General features: G+C 38.8%; 1 protein-coding gene across 1 annotated transcript in view; it reads right to left on the bottom strand.

The window, feature by feature from the left end:
- Positions 1-27,648, bottom strand: part of camk1b (calcium/calmodulin-dependent protein kinase Ib) — a 48,158-nt gene that overhangs the window by 8,042 nt on the left and 12,468 nt on the right. The window contains exons 3-4 of the mRNA XM_084731021.1: positions 6,589-6,720; positions 248-322 (exon numbers count right to left, since the gene is read on the bottom strand). Coding sequence (XP_084587147.1) covers positions 248-322; positions 6,589-6,720 — 207 coding nt within the window. The remainder of the gene's footprint in view (positions 1-247; positions 323-6,588; positions 6,721-27,648) is intronic.

The following is a 27,648-nucleotide window of genomic DNA, read 5'->3' as shown; positions in this document are numbered from 1 at the left end:
TTCAGTGGCTGAGGTGGGTGGGAGGCTGACAGGCTGCAGGTGTGAGGGCAAACTCCCCACTGGTGCTCACAAACAGGCAGAATACAGTGTTTGCTTCTGTGTGTGTGTTCATGCACATGCGAGTGTGTTACAGAGTGCAATTAATTGCATGTGACATACAGTGTGTGGGAGACAGCAAAAGCAGGGAGTTTGAAACACACAACGTACAAAAAACGACTCACACAAACCCACACATGTGAATACTCACAGTTGCATGACAAGGTAGAGGTGTGATTTACTTTCAAATATCTCTTCCAGGGATACAATGTTGGTGTGTTTAATCCTGCGAAGAAGGAGAGAAAAGGAATAAGAAAGAATTTTATGCTATTAATTCTACAAGTCATTTTTATTTAGCAATTAATATTTAAGATGGAGATGGCAAAAATAATCTCCCTGGGTGTTATGAGAAATCCGTGTTTGGAGTTCTTGGAATCTTTGGAAGCAGGCAGGGTTGGGACAGTCAGTGTACAGTATGTACCCACAACAGAGATTCATCCAGTAATCACGTGTACGTCTTACTGTCCGTACAGGAGGCTGCACTGTGTGGTGGCATGCAGCTCCCTAATTGGTTGAACCCTGTGCTCTGCTGCCCCTTGAGACCCGTGGGTGCAGTGACAGGGGTGAGAAGATGACTCACTACATCTAGATTAGTACTGTCCCTCTCTGCCTGACCAGTGTGTACTGTTACCATACCTGTGTTACACTCAGTGGCCACTTTATTAGGTGCACCTGAACAATTTAATGCAATCCAATACAACAGCTCACCTCATACAGTGGTCATGTAACTTTAACATTCAACACTGAATGACACTGCAAACATTTTTTCTTTATTTACTGTTCACTGATATTTACTTTCATAGTGGAACTGCGGTGCATAATGTGTTTCTGCTTGAAGCACTTTCTGCTCTTCACAAGAGGACCTTGTTTATTGTAAACTGAGTTATGTATCTTTTTGCACAGGGGTAAAAAAGTGTTTACATAATTTTAATCTAACTTAATCTTCCATCTGATATTTCAAAATTCAAATCAATATTTGTCAGTGATGCAGATTTTTACCTTCTTAAGAACATTTATTGTATTGCTGCAAGAAACAAACAAAAACAAAACAAATATATAGTTTTGCTTGTTTGATGCAACTATACAATAATGCTACTGATACTCTCAATTTAAAGGTTCCCTGTGGAGTTTTCTTGTAAACAAACAGAAGTTATGTTTACATTCAATGTCTCTCACCAAAACATCTATCCTTTGTATTTCTATAGTAAGGCCACCCTCTTGAAGGTTTGTCTTGTAACTGATGCGTATTTGTCTTGACTCTAGTGACTGTAAAACGGTGGATAAACATGTTTCATCTGCTACAAATTCTTCACAATAACAGTTTATTCTGAAGCAGCAAAATCAGGAAATGTTGGGTTTTCTTCATTTGTTCTTATTCTGTTAATTAATAGTAACTTAATATGATTCCTAACCAGCTGAAAGCACAACACCAAACATAAAATTCAAGCAGAGACCTGAAAATACAAACAGGGACACAGGAGAGAAACTAAACTTCAAACCACAGAGACCCATTTAGTAACTACAAAAATACTGAAAGCTAAAAACCTCTGTTTGATGTTAGCGCAACCCCCTTGGAGGCAGGTCAGGCCCTGCTCCAGAGATGAGGTGACTCGCCACATCTTGGTGAGTTATAAATGCTAATGGAAATCCAAATAGGTGCAACACAGTTTGACTCTCTGCAGCCAAAAGTGTCAAGAAGAGCCCCATTCTTTGCATTCTCTGCATTAAGAAGGGGGCATTAAGAAGTTTGTTGACACATTACTGTCACCAACTGTGGAAAAGCATTAAACCAGTGAAAGAACAACAAAAACATAGCTAATAAATTGCTAATAAAATCATTAGTTGCTGAATGAAATTTAATTTACCTCTATACCTTGAATGTGAAAGTGTGTTTGACGGTTACTGAACTGGCTTGCAGGTAGGAAGACAAAGACAACACAAAGCCACGTGTGTGAGCTGTACTCGAGGTAACTGTGTATGCGTCAGCCTCAGCTCATGCTGGATTACAGCGATGACTCTTATCCAGATTGTAACAATGCATGGACACCTTCATTCATCTGCTTAGCTCAGTGAGGAAGGAGAGATGGACCCACTGAAGGATGAATGATGGATTAAACCTGCAGAGTGAACAGACACGTGAGAACACGTGTGTACTTTCACACACTGTTACAGAAGGTCAGACACATGCAGTGCAGGAACTGCATTTAACTTGAATTTCTGTTCAGGTGAGTTTTGTGTTTGTGCAGGTGATGTCCCTATGATGGACACTGGTCATGGTGATTTCAGAGAGCTGAAATGTTTATTGAAGGCTACTGAGTCATGTGCTGACCTCTGTCAGCACCCATAGGTCTCACAGGGCATCAGAACATAGAAGTCAGCAAGTTAGAGAACAGAGGGCTGTCAGCTCAGCAGCCAGTAACCACTACATCTGACGTCTGGGTGAAATTAGCAGATCGTCTGAATGAGTGTCTCAACAAATAATTACAAAGTTGATTGATTTATTTAATGTCTGGATAAGTGTCTCACTAAATCTCTGAATTTCTAACCACTGTGAGTTGAAACACAGCCTCAGGTCCTCTGGCATCATTCTTATTATTTTAGTTTTTACATGGTTGCTTTTGTTTTTTCACAGCTTTTAGACAATTTATTTATTTTCTTCAGAGCACTGAGTGGGCTGTTTATGAATGAATGGGTGCTTCCTACAACATTTGTAGGATCTCAAAGTTGTTGTGGTGGGAGGAATGTTTTCTAAAAATCTTCTGTTTCTCTGGAGTGTTTCATCACAGAAAGCACACTACAGAAATCTGTCAGACGATCACTTCATGCAGTAGAACTTCATGTAGTTCTTATAAGTGCACAGAATGATACATTACATAGCTTTTCTTCAGGCTATGGAGTAATGAATGCCCTGTGTTCCACAACTCGTTTGCCTAATAGACAACTTTAAGCAACACTACCCTGTTTGACATCGAAAAGAATCTATAATGACATGACTCGCTGTATGCCTCATCTCACATGTACGGATGGCCGCCCACCCTAGAGCCTGGTTCTGCTCGAGGTTTCTTCTTCGTAAAAGGAAGTTTTTTTCTTTGTGCTTGCTCTTGGTGGGCATTGGCCAAGTGCCCTAAGATAACTTCTGTTATGATTTTGCACTAAATAAAAAGGATTTGACTTTTTTTTTTAACTATGCAGATTCAGTTAGGAAAAAGGGACTTTTGGAGTTATCAGGCTCAAAGAATGACAAGTAATAAATTTGTGGTTAGAAACACATAATTAGTTTAGTCCCATATTAATTAAGATGGATCCACTTGTCATTTCTAGTTCAAACACATTTCAGGTATGCTGTTAAGCCATGTTAATAAGTCTTGTCAGATTTTCAACAGTGCCTCCGCAACTTCACACCAACTCCTCTGATTGGCACGGCTACAAGTGACTTAGCAGCATGTGATGATTAGTCACTGTATTTGCACATGTCTGCATTTGAGTAAATATTTGGTCTAGATAAAACATGAGGAGGATGAACAGCCAGCTAACCAATGTGATGATGATATCATATGGCCACATTAGGGGTATATCAAACTAACATTAGGCTGGGCAGCCATCTTACAGACATTAGAACAGAGATGAGGGTATCCAATGAGGATCATCTGGCTCTGCATCTGAACCAACACAAACCAGGCCATTAGACACTAGTTTGTTAATAAATTAACACTGTCACAAACACTTTACACAGGTTGGAAACATTAAATAAACACCAATAAACTTACAGTGAGGGTCATTAAAGTTGACCCAAAGTGGGATTTGATTTTCAACATTTACACTGTACGTGATCAATTTCATGCTATTAGTACTTCAGACTGATTGTTAGTTGGATCTAGCTGGCTTTGATAACACCTTTAACTGGACTGACTATGGACCGATAGACTTGGCAACCTTCTAAGCTTTTGTTTTATTCTAAGTAAGATGAAAAGCTAAAGATCAAATGTTAAAAATCAAAGGAAGTGCTCTAATGTTACAGATGTTGAGTGTCATTGGTCCTCACTGATGACTTCATGACTTTGCAAATCAAAGGAAGTCTGCAAATGTTGGGATACTGCACCATTTCTTTTAAATTACACCTGTTTAACACAACAGAAAATAGTTCTGGTTCTTGAATACTGCTGGACATGAGACAGCTGGGACTGCTGAGACTGAATCTAAACATTATTGTCACAAACTGTAAAACCAACAAAACAATGATCTGATAGACTGCAGAGCTGAGGGGAGCTGCAGAGGTGGGTGATAATTCTCTGTGAGTTCATCACTATGAGTCACAGCTTTGTTACATTTACATCACATTTAGTCGGTTACATTTAGTCATTTGATCAATTGTTAATATAAAACTATTACAAGACGTGTGATTTTTCCTGTCTTTGTCAAGGGTGACGTGTTAAAATGAGAAATGACACAGTCGCATGAGTCTATACAAACTTCAGACAGAGCAGACGAGACATGATTTTCAGGCCAAGTTTACCTCAGTTTACTCCATTTGTCAGATTTGTAAGTGAAGTGCTAACAAAACCCCACCACTCTCATTCCACCATCCTCACCTCAGGAGGGATCATAGCTGTATATTGGCTAGAGTTGTGTCTCCTGTAACCCAGGCAACAAGAGCTCTAAAAATAACTTGGGACCCAATGTAGATCAGTCGTTTTTACCGTGGCCTGTAATTCCCCACATCTAAAGAGAAGTACGTTTCAACTGCTTCACAATTACACTGAGTCTTATTGTCTCTTGTCTTTGTCTTTACATAATAAAACATTATATGTCTTGGGTATAAGACTCTACAAGCAAATAACAGAATACAAGCAATACCACTTATATTTGCAACATGATAAGACTAGAAACAAATGTTAATATACATTAATTGCATTTTCAAGTGTTTAGAAGAGTTAAGAATTTTCACTGTGATCTTTGAGAAAAAATTAAAGAAATGCTATGTAATAACATTGCCACATTAAAATGTCTAAAAATATTAATAATTATAAAAATATTTTCTTGCGATACATTATCCCAAATGGAAATACAGAATTTTATTCAATGTAACTGCCTCTAGTTCCTATTAATTCCAGAGAAACATGGAATATATCAGAGAGGGAGGAAGAAAGTAGGCAAATGTGATTAAACATAACATGACTAAAACTTTAATACATTACGTCGACTGAGAAAATTATTTCTGCCTGAGTCATAGATTTTCATTGGTAATGGTGACTGTTTAACAAGGAACACAACTCACATGATCCCATTAGGGATGCACCGAAATCCAAATACACTATAAGGCAAAGCACAAATAATGCGATAAAAACAGATATCTCTTGTATTTCCAAATTTAACACGGTACACATATATGTATATATACACATATGTATAATATTGAGATAAGTATAATATTAAGATTTTTCCCTTAAACTGAAAAAGAGAGAAATAAAAAGTACAGAATGATAATGTGGAAATATATTTCATAATAATTATATACCAATATTAAATCAACTTTATACCTCAAAAACACAGTTGCATTGTCAGTGAATACTGGGTTGTAAAATACAACATTTGCCCATGTCTTTTAGTATAAACCACACCCACCCAGTCTTCTATCAGATACAGATAATGAAATATCAGTGCACCTTTAGATCCTGATAACATCAAACTATGTCTTTTGTTTTTGTTTTTAAGTGAGAGAGACCTCTAGTGGCCTGCTGCGCAATTTGTATGTGCTGACATTAAAGGGTCAGTAAAAACTATTGTGTTTAAAGCAATGGTGCTCACCACAGAAAAAACGCTTGTAAGAAAACAACGGCAGTATCTCTTTTCCAGAACTTGCTGGTCAGGTTAATCCACATGACATGTTGTAAACGGTTTTCATAGAGACTGTTTCTAAAGAAGAAATTAGTTCCAATGAAACCTGCTTCCCACAGAAAAAAAAAAAAAGTTCAGAGTAACCAGAAATACAAGCTGTACCAGCACCACGTATGAAATTATATTCACTGCTATTGAACTGCACCTGCTGCACCTGCACCTGGGCAAATAAAACCAAAACTATTCAGATGGCTACAAACCAATAGATGGTGGTGAAAAATCTGTTGAACTGGTCCTTTAATTCACCCTACTCATAAATTGTTGTTTCTTTATTGACTATATGGAAGTCTCAATATGATTCATATTACTACAGTATATATGATATACGACATATACGAAATCCAGTAATGTGATACATCTTGCATGATGAAGTAATGGAGATACAGTGATGAAAAATTTACCATCTTGAACCTTGTGGCTAGTATTTCAGATGCAGACTAATGTTGCACAGACATCTTTGTCAGGTTTCTGCTTACAGTACAGACTGGCTCAATAAATGTAGTTTTATTTTATGCATTTACTATAAATCATGTTATATTACTAAAGAGAGATAGGGTTTATTATTGTACATTTTTCAAATCATAGTGGTCCACTTACTTGTGCAGGACTGCTATCTCATTCTCAATGCTGTTTTCCTTGCCCTCTAAAGCCTTCTTGGGGATACACTTGATGGCCACCAACTTTTGGGTCCTCTTCTCCTCAGCCAGGACCACCTCAGAGAAAGCTCCCCTGAAACACAAACACACAGGTCACTCTGTCAGACCTCAGTCCATTTATCTTTGGCTGTTTAGCCAGAGCTCTCCACATGCATCTGTAACATTGTCGAGGAAGATAAAAAAAAACTCCTACTTTGACGTTAAATTGGCCTAACTTTTGTGATAACTTGGCAGCTTACATCTAAGTGCTGGTAGAAACTGCAGCTTGCTGATGCCAGGTTGTGTTTATTTTTAACTTCAGCCTCCTACTGAAGTTTTTGGGTTGCTGCTGAGTCAAGCTTTGGAGAGGGAACAACTTAGTGGGATGATTTGGAAACACAGGTTTATCTTCCAAGTTTTGATACTGGCCAAATACTGATTTAAATTCAAAATTTCACGCATGTGACGCCCATCAATCAATGTCAATATATTGACAATAGACACTATATCAATGATGATGAGAAAATTGTTCAAGAAAATGTTTAAAAGTTTATTGTAAATTCATTAAATGCAAACTGCCATGACGAAAAGACTTGGCTCATGAACAGCCTATCAAATCCCTTGATAATGGTGCTACGAGTGACATTCAAACAGCCAATTATTGAACGGGTGTTGTTCAACTCCACCACACAACAGAAACAGTGTGGAGTAAGAAAAAAGTGCAGATGGTGAGGAAATTGTTAATTAAAAAAAAAACGGGTCAGACATAGAACAACATAATGTAACTCCATGTATTTCAGACATAGAACAACATAATGTAACTCCATGTATTTGCATTTTAGCATATCTGTAGACTAGTTAGCATATCTGTAGACTAGTTAGCATATCTGTAGACTAGTAATAACATTTTAACCATCTTGTACAGTATGTTGTCGTACGTGTACAGATAACACTGCACAGTGAACAGTTTTACGCTAGCTTGTGACATGAAGTATGCACAGATACTACATTAAGCCTAACACCTTCTATAATAAACAACCACATTTCTTTCTCTTTCTCTTTCTTTCTCTCTCTGTCTCCCTACCAACTAAAACCAATAATGGAAAACAAGCAAAGCAACAGAACTCAAACTGGCAAAAAAAAAAAAAAAAGTTTAGCATTTTCCCATGACCCATTTAACAGTAGAGGCGGACATTTCTTATGACCTTTGGCATTTTGGAAGAGAGCCAGAGATTTCTGACTAAGATCCAAAGCTGCACAGTAACTATATGGAACCCTGACCCACAATCCTAGGTTTCAACAAAACATTACGCAAATACAATAGTTGTAGCAGTGGTGGTAGTAGTTATAGTAGTAGTACAACTGTGATGAGACAGGAGGAAAGGGAACCTTCGAACATTAATACTGATTTAGTCAAGTGTGAACAAAATGTGACAGAAATGCTGCTGTTGTTGAAGGTAGCAGCACAAGAGCCTAGAATACTCCCGGGCTGCATTAACATTTCTCCACACAGATGATTTGATTGTAAATAAGGTCAGGAGGAGGAGCTTTCACACACTGGGATCTCCCTACTCTATTTTAATACATACACTTTTGGCCATAAACCTCCTTGAGGCATACAGGACAAATAAAGAACGAGGGAACACTCAAGTGTATATAAAGGCATTCCACTAAACAGCCCCAATGCAAAACATCTGTGCTGCATTCAAGTCATATGTCAGAGATAGACACTGATATTTTTATGCACTGGCCCCATGGGCCATCAAGCTCCTAAACTTTGTGGTCAAAGTACATTTTTGGTGGCCCAAATGTAGACTTATATAAAAAACAATACAGAGAAGGCAATTTAACATAACTTAACACAACCTTCCTTAACTGTGACACTAGTTGAGGAAACTGGCAGCACTTAAATTCCATTTCAGCTCAACTGTTTTGTCTGTTTCTGTCTGTTCTCATGTAAGGACTGTGATGGCAGGTTAAGTAGGCTTAGTACACACATACTTAAGTGGCCCGGCCATATTGTCAGCTAGCCAGTGTCAAGTACTGTTTGCTGTTTTCATACGATGTTGAACTAAAAGCTGATGTTTGTGTAAATGTAAGGTTGTGTTGGGAAAGGCTTGCAGCATGGCAATAAAACCTGGGGGCCACCCACACGGAATATTTGATGGCCACAGAGTAAGACTTCGTGGCTACAGGCCACAGATGGTTGTGTGATCGCAGAGTTGAACATTTTAGGATTAAAAATACTGTGGTTTGGCAGAGAAAGGGTATCTGTATTATTGTTATTTTTTTTGGGGGGCTGTCATACAAGTCATGATTACATCATAAAGGTTTTTAGTCTTATAGTCTACAAATGTGGATGGGACACTAAGTCCCAACCAGGAAAAACATCTTTTAAGTTACAAAGAACAGCTCTGTGCTATAAACAATTTGTCTATGAAAAACTGATGCTAGTACAATGAACAGTCAAATGATTTTACTTAGAACAACAAGATTAAACTAATCAACAACCAATCTTACATTTCTATTCTAAATCAGTTCACCAAAATGAGGTTAGTAATCAACATTTATTCCATAGATGCCAAGAAGACTTGCTCTTCTTGGCATCTGAATTTACTGCCTCCTCCTGATTGAACAAGTGCCAACTACAAGGCCAATAAAGTCTTTATGAGATTATTAATTTAGAATTAATCCTTGTGAAATGAATCTGCTGCACTGGGTTAAAAAAATACAGAACTGAAGTATTGCTACAGTGCCAAATCATCACTGAAATCATCTCTGGACACTTTTCAAATAAAGCAGGTCTAGACTGTATACTTTATAATCTTAAACCTAACAATTCCCACCAAGAGCAAGTACAAGCAGAAAATAAACATTCCATTTTCATGGTTTACCTCATTTAAACAGAATAACATTTCTACTTCTACAGGGAAGTATGTGTATCAGATCTTACTTCTGCTTCCTCTACCAAGCAGTCATTCACTCTACACCAACTTGTGGTGAGAATGCGTGTTTGTTTTGGAACAGGCCATTATCTAATCAGAATACCAAAAGTGCTGCCAGTAATTGATGGCAGCTTTAACATCTTCATGTGGCACCACTGTTAAAGCTGCAATATGATCCTTAAAGAAGTCTGTGAATATTCTCAGTCATCCAGGTCATGGTATTCGTATCAAGGTTTGTAGTAGGCAACTGGACTTGATAGAGTTCTTAAAGACGTTTGGCCTCTCGTCTTGGATGAGAGGTGAAACGTCTTCATCAAGTCCATTCAAAAAGTCTATCAAGTCCAGTTGCCTACTACAAACCTTACAAAACTTGATACGGATCCTTAAGGAAGTCACATAGACCTCTTGCATCTCTGTTTGGAATCATACAAAGAACACTAAAGCAGTGTTACACAAGTACCTGTTGGGGCAAAATTTAAAAATATTCCTTCAGTTATGTCATTTAAACAAAAAAAGAAATTCATGTGTGTGTATTCTATATGTACTGTGTATTTGGTATCTGCATGTGTTTGACTGTGCGTGTGTGTGTGTGTGTGTGTGTGTGTGGGGGGGGGGGGGTTGCCACATATAGCTGCATGTGTGGGCAGAGAGGAACCACAACTGCCCAGTCAGTCCGGTTTGTTGATACTTTATCAGCTTTACAAACAAGGAAGGACTGGTTCCCTGCCAGTGTGACCAGAAAAGAAAGGCTGTGACCTACAGACCACAACTCCACTATGAAGAATGTTTCAGAAAGTAGCTTAACTTCGCGAACTCATACTTTGACTGAATGTGGAAACCACTCAGTTGGATGAATTCAGATGTATTTGTTTTATTGTGTATCCCTACAAATACGTGTGAACCAGAATATTGAAAGGGTGTTTTGCATCCACAGCCTGTTTGACTGATTATATGCAGATTATATTTATTCTACAACTGTGTTTCTGTTTGGTCTGAACTGGAAAATCTTCTCCTCTCCTCTGATAGACCCTCTGGGTGCTTTAACAGGAAAATAAGCATGTATTTTCTGAAAGCGCAACATGCACACAGTATGTACTTTCTGACTTACAAATGTTTTTCTACATGTATACAAAATAAATTTGATATGTGAGCACTGCTGCTGTATTTACACTGGCTCCCTGACCAAGCAGCTAATGTAGACTGGTCTTTAGTGTGTTTACAGCTATACTTGAATTTTATACATTTCTGCTCTGGTAGTAGTAGTTTTCTGGTACTGCATTATTTTATACTTCATTTAGAAAAGTACCTTTTTTCATTTAAAGTTACTACAAGGCCTTTTTAACTGGTTATGAATTAGTATCAATTTCATACTGATGTCTCTATCAGTGAGAAGGTCGGTATCGGTTTCTGTACAGTTGTTCTTCACGACTGCGGCTGCGACAGAGTTAGTGGTCTGGGAAATCAGATAAAACTAGACTGTGTTTAAATTTTTCCAGGCAGAGTATACAATGAGTAGTACATTAGGCAGTTAAAAATGGAGGAGATTTACATGAGGCAGGAGATTTTTCCTCATATAATTTTACTTTTGATGTTACATTTGGTGGTCAAGGTGGTGGAAACCGCTTTTGTCCACAGGGGCCTACAAAAGCAACAAAATATTAAAGTTCCCTGTACTAGCTATAGACAACATCCAATCCACCCCAATATAGGACTCTTGCAAATGTCCCACAACCAGAGCTGCATGTCAGGAGATCAAGGTCCCAACACCAAGACTAAGAAACTCAAAAGTGTAAAAGGTGTCATAGGAAATCATGTAGAAGGTCCTGAGTTCAAATCCCCCAGCAAACTTTGGGGCTGGGGAGTTTGCATGTTCTCCTCGTGTTCTCCTGGGTTCTCTCCGGGTACTCCTGCTTCCTCCCACAGTCCAAAGACATGCATTAAATAGGTTAATTGGTCATTCTAAATTGTCCATAGGTATGAATGTGGGGCTGAACGGTTATCTGTCTCTATGTGTCAGCCCTGTACCCTGCCTCTCACCCAATGTCAGCTGGGATAGGCTTCAGCCCCCCACGACAAGGATAAGCGGTTATAGACAATGAAAAAAAAAAGAATGATAAAATTAAATAATTAATCATATAATAATGTGGTAGATAATGTCACAACTCAGTACAGCACTGAGATTGTGACATTGGGATATTTAATATACAATTACCTCCCTACTACTACCTAATTTACAGTATTCAAAAAGTATATGTAATCTCTGATTTCATAACATACTTTATTGAGAGTGACCACCAGCTTCTCTGGTGTTATTAACCTCAAAGCTGACAGAACACTGAACCCTTTCCCTGATCAAAGTAATCATTATCTTGGGAGTGAGACCTCATGGTCACATTTCAGCAACAAAGTAAAACTGCCACAGAAAGGCCATTAGCTTTGGCAGAAATCCAGATGTGTGGAGGAGGTTGTCAGTGCTGCAAATTCCTGTGCAGCATCTGGAGGATTTAGTTGACATTCACCATGCACCCACTGACAGAGCAACGGGCTCTGGGGAAGTGTCACACACTGGTTCGCACAAACACTGGGAAAAATCTGAGAACACTAATGTGTCTTTGACTATGAGGATTCAGTTCCATTGTCTGTTTGTTATTTTACAAGCAAATCCCTTCCAGTGGCACATATTTGTCTTGCAAAATAATGACATAGTACAGAAATGTTTTACCAATTTTTATAGTTTAAGGTGGCTTTATTTAAAATATTTTAAAGCGATATGTGATAAAGCTGGTTGAACCTCTGGCATATCATTGCTTGTACTTGCAACAGCCTTAGTTCATCTGGACTGTATTTGAAGACTGTGTAAAGTCGTTTGTCAGAAGCAGAAGCCTATTACACCTTACTTCCTGTCACCAAGTGGCACTAGTACTTGTTTACATGAAGATACTTCCTTCTTTCTAAATGCCAGTGAACTGTAGGGCAACATTTTCAATTCATCTCTAACACAACACCATTTAAAACAGGTGAATTTGGCATTATATGGACTATGCAACACATTCCATAAAACAAGGCCTTTCTGCCAATAGTGATGTTTATTCTGGGCATGATAGCAATAATTAAATCGCTTTTGGCTACTGATCGTTGGCTTAGTTCTACTGCCAAACACATTTGACTACAATAACAACTCACTGTTGTGTTATCCAAGTGATACATTCTGAGATTAGACAGATTTTCACAGCACTGATGAAGAGGAGGGGGATGCTACCATACTTAAAGCCCTGTTCCGTCTCTCATTGGTAGCACAGGCTCAGTACCTTTCTACAGACTAGGGCTTGAAAGTAATAGTTGCCAGGTAACCTTCTGACAAACTGGCAACCACTTTGGTTGCCATCAGTGGCAACCACTTTTTGAGATATAAAGAATAAGGACAGCAAACAGCAAAACATACACCCCAAGATTCTGTTACGTTCCGAACCAGAAACCAGACAACGCTGCATGTGAAATATAAAAAGTTCAACTAATCTCACAAGCAAATGTAATGCATGAGGGCAGAAAGCGCAATCCAATACATCAGTGCTGATGGGGCAGTGGATCTGGGGTGGATTTGTGAAGAACAGGACAACAGTATAAGTATCAGACGAAACACAAACTACAAAGAAATTTGTTTAATTATTGTAATAAAGCCTTTAAACTAAATGAAGCCTTTTATGTCATATTTTCATTATAAAGCTGATGTAAAGTATAACTACATAGTATTTTAATTACTCAAAATATGAGGTGACTAAAGATGGTAACCACATTTTCAGTTTTGGCAACCAATAGCTAATAACTGGTTGCCAGCCTGACAACCACTTTTTAGAGTTAGTTTTGAGCCCTGTAGACTATATTGTGGAAAGCCAATATATTTCAACTATATGGATGGAACAGTAGAGGGACAAGTCTTTTAAGAGGCTGTGGGGACAGATGTTGTACTAAGCTTAGATGATTACTTGATATCTGTATAGAATCCCCCCCCAGAAACACATCATTTACCTTGAAAATCAGAAAGACAGGGCAGAAAATACCTTGTAGTGGAGACCCCCCTCCCAAAAAGCCAAGTTTTACAGTGCCACTTACAAAGTGCACACTCAGAAAATTTAAGAAGCATAATTGTGATGAATATTTGATAGGTGCTGAGTAGTATGGAGATTTTTCTGAGAGCTTAATCCTAGTGAAGGTTTCAGCTGGATTATAAAGTAAACAACTGTGTTTACTGAGCTGTTCCTGTTCCTAACAGGACATTCTTATCAACACCATGGGACCTGTGTCCAGGAAGAGGATACTCTCTCTCTCTCTCACACACACACACACACACACACACACACACACACACACACACACACACACACACACACACACACACACACACACACACACACACACAGCTAGCCACTAAATCCTCAATAAAGACATGCTTACTGCACTATCCAAACAGTAGGGCGTGTTCTCAGAAATTCCCTCTGCAAATACTTTACACAAGAGTTTAAATATAGACAGGTGAACAGAATTTAAATGTGTTGACTGGGGCCTCAAACAGAGTAAATATTTACATGTCAATGAAACTACATATATTGCAGTGATCGACATTGTGCTATTGTGCACAAATCCTATATCCAAACACTTTGTATCCTGCCCAAACAGTGCATAAGAGGCAGCATCTCTACTTTCACTGCTTAAAAAGTTCAAATATTAGCATAGTTCTTCCACTCAGTTAATCTCTTCATTACATCACTCTTTTCTGTCTATGAGTAAGCTGCTGCTTGCTTAAAATACAGACCCTGGTGTTGCTTAGTTTCCGTCGCTACAAGCAACCTTTTCATGTGCATATCCCACGATGCCTCACTCAGTGCATCAAAGGAATTTAAAACCAAGGAATTAGGATCTCAAATGCCATCATGCATGTATGGGTGCTCACTCCCATGCGGATAAAAGCAGCAGAATTTAATGACAACAACAAAAACCATAAACACATTGATAACAATTCCTGACACATTTTTATATACAATCATCACAAGACAAATGCAACCTTTCTGCAAAGCTAAGAAATGCTCATTCTCTGTATGCTATTACTGCCATTTTCCTGTAACAGCTGTAGCTTGTTCTTGGATTTAACAGGAGTTTAGTCTCCCATCTCTCTTAATGAAAACAGTTTGTTCTTTGTTACCATCTGCTGTGCAAGGTATCTGTGCCAATGTAGTCATGTACAGCACATATGCAGTGTTAAAGTAAACTCAAATACAAACAAGCAATGTTTTTACATCCATGTTGATAATAAACAAGGAAGCCTCCCTCGTATGCTGTGGTGTTTTGAGAATACAGACCTTCCTTGATTCTCTGCCATGTATTTTTTTTTTCCAATAAATCCCACGTTTATCCCACTCCAACCAATTGTGCCATCTGTCCTGCTGAGAAGTTGGTCAAGAAGGTATGTAAGCAGATGACAAAATGGTAACTGTGGAAAGGTCAGAGAGACATAGGGAAGGACCATCTGGTCCAATCAGAGCCGAGAGATACCCAACTGTGATACTGGCCCTGAAACATAAAAAGACCATCTTTGCTCTGTGGGCTCTCCAAACACAACCACAGTTGTTCTCCTTATCTGAGATCTGAGAAAACAATGTGTAACAACTCAGTGTAAGCTAGCACTATGAGTTAGAATTAATGCCCCAATGAAATGGCCTATATAGAGCAATTTCAATTCTAGAGACATTTCTCTGAAATATTGCAGGGAGATAAATAATTACATGGGCATAATAATTGTGATCCCTGGGGTGAAAAGGTGAGCCCTTAAAGGAAAAACCTGGCACTTTTCATGTGTTTTTTCTCAGTGCGTGTCACTGGATGCAAGAACTACAGACTATTCCAGCCTGGATTTTTAGTTTCCACTGTGACATTTTTGGTCACCTAATGCTATGCTCTAGTCAGTGTGTCAATGTTGCAGTTCCAGCTTGCTGTGCTGACCCCAATAGACCAAACAAATCCATTAAGATAGGTTTAAGGAATTGTAACCAAACATTTTTCTACAGAGTCATTGTAAGTGGTCTAATCACCAATATACAGTACATGCTACCGTTTGGGGGTCATGGTGCAGTTTGTTTTTGGTACAGTGCAAGAAGCAGGAAATTTCTTTTCATTTATCTGGAAAAATACTTAGCAGCTGGCAGACCAGATATGTTATGTAACAATGCAAGCGTTGCTTTAATCCATCTATAATAATATGTGCTGATGAGGGAACATTATAGTGCTGCTGACGTACTTTGAGCATATGCTTGAATGCCATGTTTTCCTCGGAGGTAAAGTCACATATGTGCAATAATAAACATTCCTAGTGTTGATTATCGCTTTGATTGTGTACTGAACTGAAAATATTTTCGGATGAATACATGTACTGCTACACCCCAAATACTGCAACTGTAATAAAAAAGGGATTAATTACATTTACTTATAACTGATAACAGATGTAATCAGCTGGTATCATCATGTTTTCTTTATTCTCATCTTAATATCCCTTAATATGAGTGTTGCCATGGTGCTGGTATGTTTGGCTCGCTGCCAGTAACTGTGCCCTTTGGCTGAAGACCTCAGTGCTGTGACCATATTAAGAAACATGAGCAACAAGAGATGCATTGACAAGAGTAAAGTGATCAATCAAATACCTAAAGACAAATATTGGCCCTTGCATACTTGTGTACAGTTATCAGCTCCAGTGAGGAGTATGGTGATGGTGAGACAGATGGTGACACTGGATTTCCACAATTTCTCCCAGCCCGCCTCCGCAACCAACTTCACAAACATTTCTGTCCATCTGTAAATCTGAATGTGAGAATGACTAACAGTTTACATCTTGACATCTAATGTGTATATCAGATACCATGAACTATTAACGAAATGCATTTTCACATCTTAAACAGTGCTTCATGCAAGCAATGTTAAATATAGGCATAGATAAGTGTTGAGCAGTGACTTCATTAATGGCCAGTGGGTGAAAGGATCTTCTGTGCCTTGACTGCTTGGAATCGTTTACAGAACTTGTGGTGAATAGTTTTAGTAGGAATGATCTCTTAAGGAGAGAGAAGTCCAAACAGTAAAAATTGATTTGATTACCCCTTGTCTCGAAGCCAGTGGGTTTTGTGAATGGATTTTTGGTTTGATGCCTGAAATAAGATCTGTGGTTAATACAACCTTGAGAGAGTCACACATCAGTGAACACCCTACTTATGAAATTTGAAGCTTTCGCGTGCCTTAAAAAATGTGGAACAAATGCTTAAATGAGACTACAGAGGCTGTCAGGAATTTAACAACTTGTCACTTAGTGGTGGTGACGTTGAATCACAGTGATCACAGTGTATTTCCTTTGTAGCCATTTGTGAAGATTGTCTTGCCAATGGAAGAATCCTATTGGCTTTTTGGAGAGCAGGACTTTGCCCAGAAAAGTTGTTAGGCCCAGTATTTGCGCTTTGTGGACCCAAGGCTGGGTTAGTGTTGTTGACTTGGTAGAACCACTAATCTCAGCAGTCTCTTCCTCATTGCCATCACCTCCAGTATTTGGCTTTCTGAAGAAATTACCCTGTTTTTTTGGCTTTGGCATTATCCTTAAATGTCACAACTAATTTATCTGTGTTACTGACTATTTGGCTAGCTATGTAAGGTTGCAAGGTCACATTAGCTTGTGATAGTCAAATGTCAAGCATTGAACGTCACTCTACACACAATGAAAGTATACTGATCTCAGAATTGTTACTGTATTCACATTTTCACCAACAGATGGAACTTTCTAACCATTATGTTTCAAACTGAGAAGCCCCCAGCAACTGTAGTATAAAAAACAAAATTTCCAATGCTCAGACTTAGTAAGAGGTCAGCTTAGGCCCAGTGTGCCACCAGGCCTGTGATATACTGGCAGAAACCCTACTCACAGAGGGAACTAGAGCAATGTTAACTTCTGGGTTGGCCTACAAAAATATGTCATCGCTGTAGCACTCTATACACATAGAATTCTTAAGCAGATTCTTAGGAAGGTTGAACTTATTGTATTTGGTTTATTTCTAGCAGCATCACAGATGAAAAAGCTCTGATAAACCCACTGTCATTTATCTGCTTGCCATAAAAGGGAAACCTACTTAGCGAGGTGCTGTTAAAGAATGTTGCACATCTAGCGAGCTAAACACAAATATTTTGCTCAGGATTGGAAACAAAAATGCAGCTAAAAGCACAGTGAATGTTTGGATGTGGACGAAGGCAATCGAGTGTGAACACATTAGCCGTTTAGTGGGCCAAAACTCAATTAATACAACTTCAAGTGCTTTATTCTCCATGTCAGACAAGAACAGATCCAACTCTCCAACTCTCCAAGTCCATTCACTGAGAGGAGTTGCCTTGAAACACACCCATGAAAAAACAGCATCCTTAACTAAATCGTATTGCGGATTGTAATTAAGCTGCACAGCAAAGAACATGTTTCCCTGAGGATTTCCAGGACTGGAGATAAAAAGCAGAAGGAAAGTCTTCTCGAGCCAGTTTGCTGATATGTGGACGGTTGTCATGATGGGGAAATATGAGCAAAAAGGGATTATAACAATGGAGAAAGACTGTGGGAAGATGTACATGACAAGCCTGCAAGTGTACTTAAAATTGTGCGGGGGGATATGTTGCTGTGAGCAGATGGAGATGAATAAATGGGCCAGACAGTGGACATATACAGTATATGTGTGTTTGTGTGTGCATGTGCGTGTGTGTATGTATTCCAGGAACAGCAGGCTATGCCATGCTGAGCTGTGCTGTGCTGAGACGCAGGCTTCTGTTCGAATTAGGTCAGGGCAGGGCTGAAGGGCTGAGGGTGCCATAAGCAGGGATGGATTTTCTGGAGTGTGCCAGAGTTGGAAACGATTCTAACTTGTCATTTTTCAAAAGAAGGGTTAAACTCTCATGACTGTGAATGCTTAAGCGTCAGAATGATGTGATTTAATCTCAGAATGAATCAGGCCACTTGAATTTTTGAAAATTTCTGTAACGTATCTTAATAAATTAGCTTAAAGGCATAGTTACTTATCAATAGTCAGCATATTATCTAGTATATGCTGGTCAGCACGTCCCCAGTTTGGAGAAACAGAGGTTACCAGTGTATGCTATGTTTAGAATATTTTCACCACTTTATTTTGCTGTCAGACAACCTTTTCTGATGAGAAACTGCCAGTATACAAGTCCTATACTGCTCTCTCGAAGCTAACCAAACACCACAGGCAAAATAATTTACCTCGCAGAACATGGGAATAGCTGTCCTATCACTGCCTTGATCTGAGTTACTGAATCCAAACTATCCTTAAGTCACACAATTATACATACTGAACTAACAGATTGAAGAAGTGTTAGACCAGCAACTTCCATGTTCTGCAAAAAAAAACTATTCATTTTGCCTCTGGAGGTTGTCTGGTTTGGAGAGAATGATATTTGGCTTATAGAACAGCAGTTTCCCATCAGAAAAGACAGCAAAATAAACTGGTATTGATTTTCTTTAAGTAGACCCTTTAAAAGTGGCTACAATTTCTTTTGTTGCACATCAAATTATCCAAGCTATCCCTTTAAATTTGACCAGGAGGGTAACTGCATACTTTCTAAACACAAATCATGTCTGAGCACCCAATCAAAAAAGATGCAGAGAGAAGAGATGAGAAGGCAAATGGAAAGAGACAGAGAGAGAGACAGGGTAGCGTGCCACAAGCCTTACTCATAACTCCTGTATGTTTTTATCAGTGGCTCAGACAGAATTACAAGGGCAGACACAGTAACATGTTGTCCTGTGCTTTGAGGTGCAGTACAGAAGCAGGGCTCTTTGTAGTGAAGCTCTATTTCATCCTACAGCTTTGACAAAATAAAAGCTTGTGACAAAAGAAAAGCTGAGAAAAGTGAAGGAAGGAAAAGTAAAAACAGAAAGTCAATGGTATGCATGTGGGACACCAAACCAAGGCCTGATAAGGGAAAGATAGACACAAGAGAAAGTGTAATATCATAGGAATAAAACATGCTAAATATGATTAGTAGTAATTGATGGGGAGAGAAGGAGAGTTAGGACAGAGACAGAAAAAGAGAAGCATGGAGAGAGACAGAGATGAAAAATAGATGAGGTTGGACAGCTCTCACGCTGGGAGACTCATCTGCTCCATAAAGGTGGCTGTTTCCTTTTGTCTGAACTACTTTGTTAATCATCATTTTGAATTCATTTGATTCTGACTCAGCATACAAACACTGAATAATGAAGAACCGACAAAAATAGCACCTGAATAGTTGAGATGGGCTAAAATTCCCCCAAAACCCCCCAATATCTGGGTTCCTCGCTGTGTCTTTGCCTCAACAAAATCTTTTAATTGCACATTGAAGTACGGTAACAGAGGAATGAATGAGCATGAGCTGCTTTGCCTACTTACTATCTGGAAATCATTAAGATAGACATCACAGCAATGAACCAAATTAACCACAGAAAGATGGGGATTCGAAGTCATTATCTAAAGAAAATGTCTAGTATATCTTAATTGGATTTAGGCAATAGTATCAATAGAGCAGGGCTGCACAATATAGTAAAAATAAAATTATATCGCAGTTATTTTGACAGGTAATATGACTGCAATATAGTTCATGATTAGTGAGAATGATCTTTTTGCATCCAAATATCCATCTGCACTGCAAAAATGCACTAAAGTACTTGTAATGCTGTGTTGTAACATTTTTCTTTCATCAGAAAATTGCAGCCTCTTTGATTTGAATATTGTACTTGACCATATTGCGATTTAGATAATACTTAAATTAATTAATACTTAATACTTTAATTTTGCTTGTGTGTGTGACAGTAACTGAGGTCTGAACAGATGTGGTTAATATATAACTTTCAGCACAATCCTAATAACTGACTGTAAAGAGTCTACAAACATAAATGTTTGTTGCAGACAAAAACTTAGTGTCCTCTACTACTGAGTCGAAGTGGCACCCAGGTCTGTACTCAGTTTAGAGTTTAGTCTTATTATTTGTCTAGCACTTCATGGATTGGATCGCTCTGACCTATCTGGGTCGTTGACTGTAAATAGAGATGGCCGACGCCTCTCCACTTCCTCCAAATGTACAAAATTTAAGCTAATATCTTGGACACGAGTGCTGCCTTCTTAAACTGGTGATGTCATTTGGAGTCTGATCAGGGTTGGAGCTGCTGTAGAGTTCCTTCCCACATGTTCAGTCGACTCAATCGTGGGAAGGGCTCAGCTATCAATCATGATGTGAAACCCCCTTTTAATAGCATCAAATAACTAATTTAAATCAAACTTATCAGCAAAATGAACAGTTACTTCTGGCCAGTCACTTCTGGTCGTCCCTCAGCAGAAGCTCAAGGGTGCAGAGCCCAAGTCTGCGGAGCAAACTGCCCCATTACATTAGATCTGCCCCTTCTACTGAGTCATCCAAAACACAACACAAGGCCCACCTTTTTTATTTGGCTTTTGAACATATTTGAATTGCTACTGCTTATTGTCCTGCTATAATGGTTGTTGTATTTAAGTCTTTGCATTGATTGATTTTGTCTTCATCTCTGCTTGGTTATATACATGATTTTGTTGTGTGCTTTGTTGACCTGTTTTCTTCTCCCTGTATTTGTAAAGCCCTTTGGTCAGCTCATGTTGTTTTGAATGTGCTATTGAAATAAATTTGACTTGACAGTGCAATGTCTCCAGCTATATCAAATATATCACATTTGTCCTTTAAATCTGTCTAGCTAAAGTAGATCAAGGGACTCAGTACAAATGCTATGTGTCTTGCACCTCAGTTTATTAATGGTAACATGTATCACCTGGCTGTTACAGTATTCCAGGAATCCCATATGCTTCACAGGCATAAATACTGTCTGAATGAAGGAACTGTTTTGCTTGTTGAAAAGGTCCAACATACACAGAAGTCTATATATATATATATGTATATTTCAGAAGTCTACTACTATATCTTTTTAACTCCTGTGGAATTAAGATATACTGTACATGAACTGGAGCTGTGTCCTAAGGTAAGTTTCACGATACTGGGAGATTTGTAAGACAGCTGTCCAGTACTTTTTTTCCCCATTGTCTCTATAACAGCCCATGTCATAATTTCATTTAAGTGGATATGACACAAAGGCAAAGTCAAAACCTTGTCTCTTGTCGCACACAATTTATAGTCCCTGTTACAAATGCATCTCCAAGTACAAGTGCACACACACACACACACACACACACACACACACACACACACACACACACACACACACACACACACGCGCGCGCACATTCACACATACACAACGAGTGTTGAGTTATTGAACCTTTCCACTCAGAAGCAGAGAGCCCTCACACAAAGTGGTAAATCGGTGTTAAAACCCGTATAATGTAGCAGAGAGGCACGAGTGTAAGGGAACAAGTGGAGCAAACGCTTCCTCTTTTGACTGACAGAAAATGCCCCAACCCAGACTACTATCTGTGAATCGCAAAACAACAAAAAGCCGCTTGGATTCTGTGTATAAGATTTAAAATATCAGCAATTCTTTGTGGTTTTTCATCCGCTGAGTATGAAAAGGCAATGAGTAAGATGAGCTCATTCTGGAGTCGTGATGCACAAAAATGCCTGAGAAAGGTTTTAATGAGAGATCTTCAGTCTGTCAAATCAGAAATAACAGGCCGTGGGCGAGAGAGGGCTCCTTGCTTTGTAAAAAGAGAAGATGTGTGGTGAATGGGTCCTGTGTGTTCATTCAGCGAGTTGGAGAGAGGCAGGAACACTGGAGGCAAAGGTCTTCAAGAAAAACAGAGAGGAAAGACACACAGAACAACTTTTCAATCACAAACACATGTGCTGCTCATAAGCACACACACACCAATGCAGAAAAACTATATCCAAAACAAGTGTTGTTATGAACCTTCTCCCTCTTTCACACACACTCCTCTTCCCAAATCAATTGTGTCCAACAGCTGATCATCTGACTGGCGAGGGCAAGGGCTACTGGGTCACGGTTCGCCATGAGTGACAGAAACGGGTGGGGCAAATCCATCAGGCCTAACGATTTTAGATGATTACACCACGCTCCCCTGACCCTACCCTCCACTTCCTAACCCTCCCATGCCCCGTCTCTGTGTTTTGCAGTATATTCTGGGCTGAAAATGCTGAGAATGTCCCCTTGCTGTTCTCGGCATGAGAACATGTGCATCACTGAAATGTAAGAAAAGGCTCATTTGTGCAGTTTGTCATCAGTAGAGAAAACCTAAAGCTGGTGGCTGAGTATGGGAACTGAGAAACCCAACAACAACAAATAACAGCTGCTGTTTGCTGATTTGGATTCAATAAGCTTTATAATACTGTTACATATTATGTTACACCAGTATTACAGGACATACAGATTTAGAGTAATTATTTATTCCTAGTGACTACATTTGTCATAGATCTGTGAGCTGGCAGAGCTGTTTGAGATGGAGATCAAAGCAGAATTGGTGCAATGCTAAAAATAATTCCTGCTCTAACATAATAGAGTTACAGCATTTATACAGAAAATATCAATTTAAAATATCAATTTTCTACATATGTGATCTGGAAATCTATAACCAACCAGGTTACAATAATGACATACTGAACAACATAAACCGGATAGTGCCTGGTATGTCAATACTTGAAATAAAGCCAAGGGAAGCGCCGGGGAAGCCAGGAGAATCCAAACTTTCTAAGCAAAAAGGTCTGACTGGGGGGTTTGTATGTGTGTGTGTGTGTGTGTGTGTGTGTGTGTGTGTGTGTGTGTGTGCATTGAATGGTATGAGAAGGGTTTTACTTAGATCCCTTTTTTAATTTTATGAGCAAAGCTAGTTTTGATCTTACAGATGATTGTGACATTTTCAATGTTGCCAACTACTTAAATGTAAGAGTTTATTGTTATTTGACTATATTCTGCGTCTCTTATGCATTTCCAAAGTCAAACTCAAGCACTTCTCAGGCATTTTAAGGCTTTTCCAGCACTTCACAGATGTGGTAAATCACCTATTTATATATACTCAAAATGACTATTTCTAATTATAACCAACATCCTTAGCTATGTTGTTTAAAAGGTAATGCTAGCTGTTGTGTGGCTCGCAAGCGCAGACTTTCCCATGCTGACAATCTGCACATCCTATTTGCAGACTTCACAGGAGACTTACCAAGGATTTGGTCCTCATTCCAACCACAATTTGTATTTTTCATTTTCAAGCCAAAATTCATAAAAGCGGCAACCTCCAGCATGTTGTTGTCTGACATCACTCACTGTTCCATGGTAGGGGACATATAAAAAAATCTGACAGATGAAGCTTAACCACACACACAGTGGCAAGTGAGGCTCAGTGAGTTATCTTCTTTTGTGGAAAGCAAGCAATTATTATGAAAGTAAAGCACTTACAATTTCACGCAGTTTCAAGCACTTTATCCAAAATCCAATTACTTTTCAAACCTTGAAAAGGCCACATTAAAGTTCAAGCATTTTCACGGATTTCCAGCATTTCTAACCTTGCTTACTGACATTAATGATTCAGTTTTATGCTTAGGTTTGTGTCCTGATTTCTGTATGATGAAAGCTTTAATTTCAGCTAAAAATGAAAGGGTGACATGACATACTGGGATCCCCATTTCTTACAAAAAACACAGCATGAAACCAGGAAACAGTTGGAGAGCAGGTGACAAGGATGAGGAGCCAAAATGGAGCTGGATTTCTGACAGCAGGGAGGTGGTTTCGTGGCTGTGTTGGACAGAGGCACAAACAGAAAGACAGGCAGAGAGAAAGCACGGGGGTAGATTAAAATAAGTAACAGAAATGAGAAAAGAAGGATGACTAAAGAGGATTTGAGTTGATTGCAGTGAAAGTGCCGTTGCCTGTTTGTGCATTATTAATTCCCATCTGTTTTGATTACAAAAGCATGTGGCAGTAGCTGGGGATTCACAGTGCAAACCCGCACATGCCACTGGTACACAGTTTAAAGTCTCACTATCATTATCATTTGTGTGACTAAAGACGTGAAAGAAATAATCACATATAATAACTATTTGTTTGTTATGGTGTATTTGCCATATGTTAATATGCACTGAAAATTATACTAAGTATTTATTACATCTAAACATTGAAATAAGATAGAAATAAGACAACTAATTTTGTACTTACAGTAATAGAAAGATTCAAATATGCTCACTCTTTCTTATAATGTTCACTGATTTACCACAAAGAATACCATTTAAAGTATAGATTTGACTGTTTTTAAGTATACTTTACAGTACTCCGTATTTGATAATTGGACTTTCTATGTTAGTCTAGGGCAGGTAGATTGGTGAGCTTTTTGGTCTGAGACATGATAAACATTTGATTTGGCAATGAGATGATTTGCAGCACCTACAGTGCATCTCCTTCATGGTCAAAATGTAAGTGATGGAGGCTCCAGAAACATGAGCACATTTGTAGAGAAACATCTGTATGTGTGTCATTTTTCCTGTGTGCGAGTTTATCTCATGCACAATACACACATATGCACCCGGTGCTGGATTATTAATAGCAAATCAAAAACTTTGTTTCCATAGTGACTGTTTGAGTCCATTATGGAAAGTGTTTCCTGTTGTTACCAAGACAACAATCCAGCAATGGCAAATGAATGTGGCACACAGCTGAGTGATGCGGTGAGCCGGTGATCGCTCCATAAACAAGCTCAGCACCAAAACTGGGGCCAGATGGAAAACTCGAGGGACGACAATGACAGGGGATGAAAGAAAGGGAAATCATTTTCATGTATGCACCTATCAGTCAGGCTTATACACTTATACAGCTTTGATTTAGAGTGGTTTTGCCACATTTACCTGTACATAATATCCTACTGTTATCTATGTACATAGAATACTAGCAAAATAATCTAAACATTTCATTAATCAGGCTTTAACTTGGAGGTAACTAACAATTTGCCTTAATTAGAGATTTTACAGTAGATATACAGACAGGAAAAATGGTAAGTGATCATCAAGCTGCCAAAACTTTAGTGGCAATGTTTGTAACTGTGTTTAAAGGGTAACTTCAGTGTTTTTTAACTTTTCCTATGTTTTTATGGGACTAATCAAGACAACAAGTACTGAAACTGGTCCAGTATTGAGCAGAGGTGAAACTGTGCTGCAGCATAATTTTTGGGCAATTTACACTCCCTAAGTAAGACCATTTAAAGTTTAAAGTTGTTATTCTAACTGTCTGACAACATTATGGAAAGGATGCCTAGAGAGAGAGTAAGAGTAAGAGTAAGATGTGTTTTTTTTAAACCAGAAACAGCTGTTTTTATCACTCTTACCAACAGGGGTGCAATGGATTGCTGTTGGCCCATGGCCCATATGGACTGTGCCCCACAGTTTGGCCTGTATGTGATCCACGTACTATTTGTAGTTTTACTGTTGCTGTTGGTTTTTAAAGTAATAACTCCCTCAATCTTGATGCAGAGTTGCAGTACAAAAATGAGACAGATGCGTGCTGTGTTTTACTCTGAAGTGCTGTTCAGGGATGTCTGCTGCTGCTGCTTTCCCTCTGACAGACAGCTGTCACTTGCAGAAGCAGCTTGCAGCCTGTCTGTGACACAGCCATCACAGCCATCACTGTTGATTGGCTATTATGTTTGTATGTATAGTGTTAGTTAGTTAATTAGAATATTTTCACATTCCTCTCCATGAATTCAGGGTATATTTCACCAAACAACCAAGAGTTGGTGATTACTGAAGCTGTGGAAAGATGAGCCAAGATGAGTTTAATTTTGTTTCTGTCAACTTTGAGTGAAGTGTTTTATGATAAAATTACTGTTTCTGCCAAGGGAATCTGGTAAGTTTGGCAAGAGCAATAAAACAGCTGTTTCTGGTTAAACTAAATGTATCTTACTCTTTTTCATAATGCTGTCAGACACTTAGAATTACAATCTGAGCCTGTCAGTAGACTTTTAGTGGACTTACTTTGGACTGTGCGTGGTTTCCCATTAGGATTACCTTGTAACTTAGTTTTGCTTCTGCCCGCTGCAGCACTCTCCCTCGATACTGGACCAATTTCAAAAATTGTTTCCCCATTAGTCACTAACACATAAAAACATGGAGAAATAGGGTCCAATGAGAAAAAATATGCAAGTAACCCTTTGAGCTACTTCTGATCCTTCCAAGTCCTTTTCTTTAGGTACTTACAATATTTCTTCTACCCTCTGTGTATCAGTGACTAAAGAGGCTAAGGAGAGTTTCATAAACTCACAAAACAAGCTTAGGTTTTGTCTTGGATTCAGTGTTCACACAACTTAATCCCGGACTAACAAGGATGTGGGTGTATGTAAAAGGTGCTTCAAGTAAGACACCTTGGATAAACATCCAGTCTCATGACTTTCAGTATCCATGATCAGGATCAGAACACAAAGAGTAGTGGGATTAAAAGTTACATTTAAATAGTGTGCACTCATTGTTCTATGAGAATAAACTAGTGTCCAAATTGCTGCTGCCAATTTGGGAGAGCCAGGGCAAATGTTTCACTGTAGGATGTATTGCAGGGCCATTTTGACAGGAGGACCACATACACCACAGGAGGACAGAAATGGTCCTGTCTTAGTGATGATGGAATATGCTGTATTGTTGCGAGTGCCAAATGGCATCTGAGTTTGGACAAATGTACTGTATAGCTAGCAGAATGGTGCTTCTGCTGTCTTGCATAAATGTAGAATAAGACTGCCATATACAGTAAGTCCTTCAGAGATCCAGCAAATGAGTTATGGTTTGACAAATAACAAGCAGTACGCATGCCATCATGCAGTTTGAAAAACAAGCATGACCATTTTGAAACAAATGAATAACACACACACACACACACACACACACACACACACATAAATAAACACATGCTCATACAATGTTCTCAAAAGAGGTGTAAGTAAGATTCCAAAGCAGAAAAGCAGAATAAGGATAACTAAGAATAAGGAGGCACAACACAGACATCAAATGCAACACAGGACAAAATATCCCAGCAGTACTCCACAGTATAA

Source organism: Lutjanus erythropterus, chromosome 2, assembly GCF_056507025.1.
Source record: "Lutjanus erythropterus isolate fLutEry1 chromosome 2, fLutEry1.hap2, whole genome shotgun sequence".
NCBI lineage: Eukaryota > Metazoa > Chordata > Actinopteri > Lutjaniformes > Lutjanidae > Lutjanus > Lutjanus erythropterus.
This window is presented reverse-complemented; position numbering and strand designations above follow the sequence as displayed.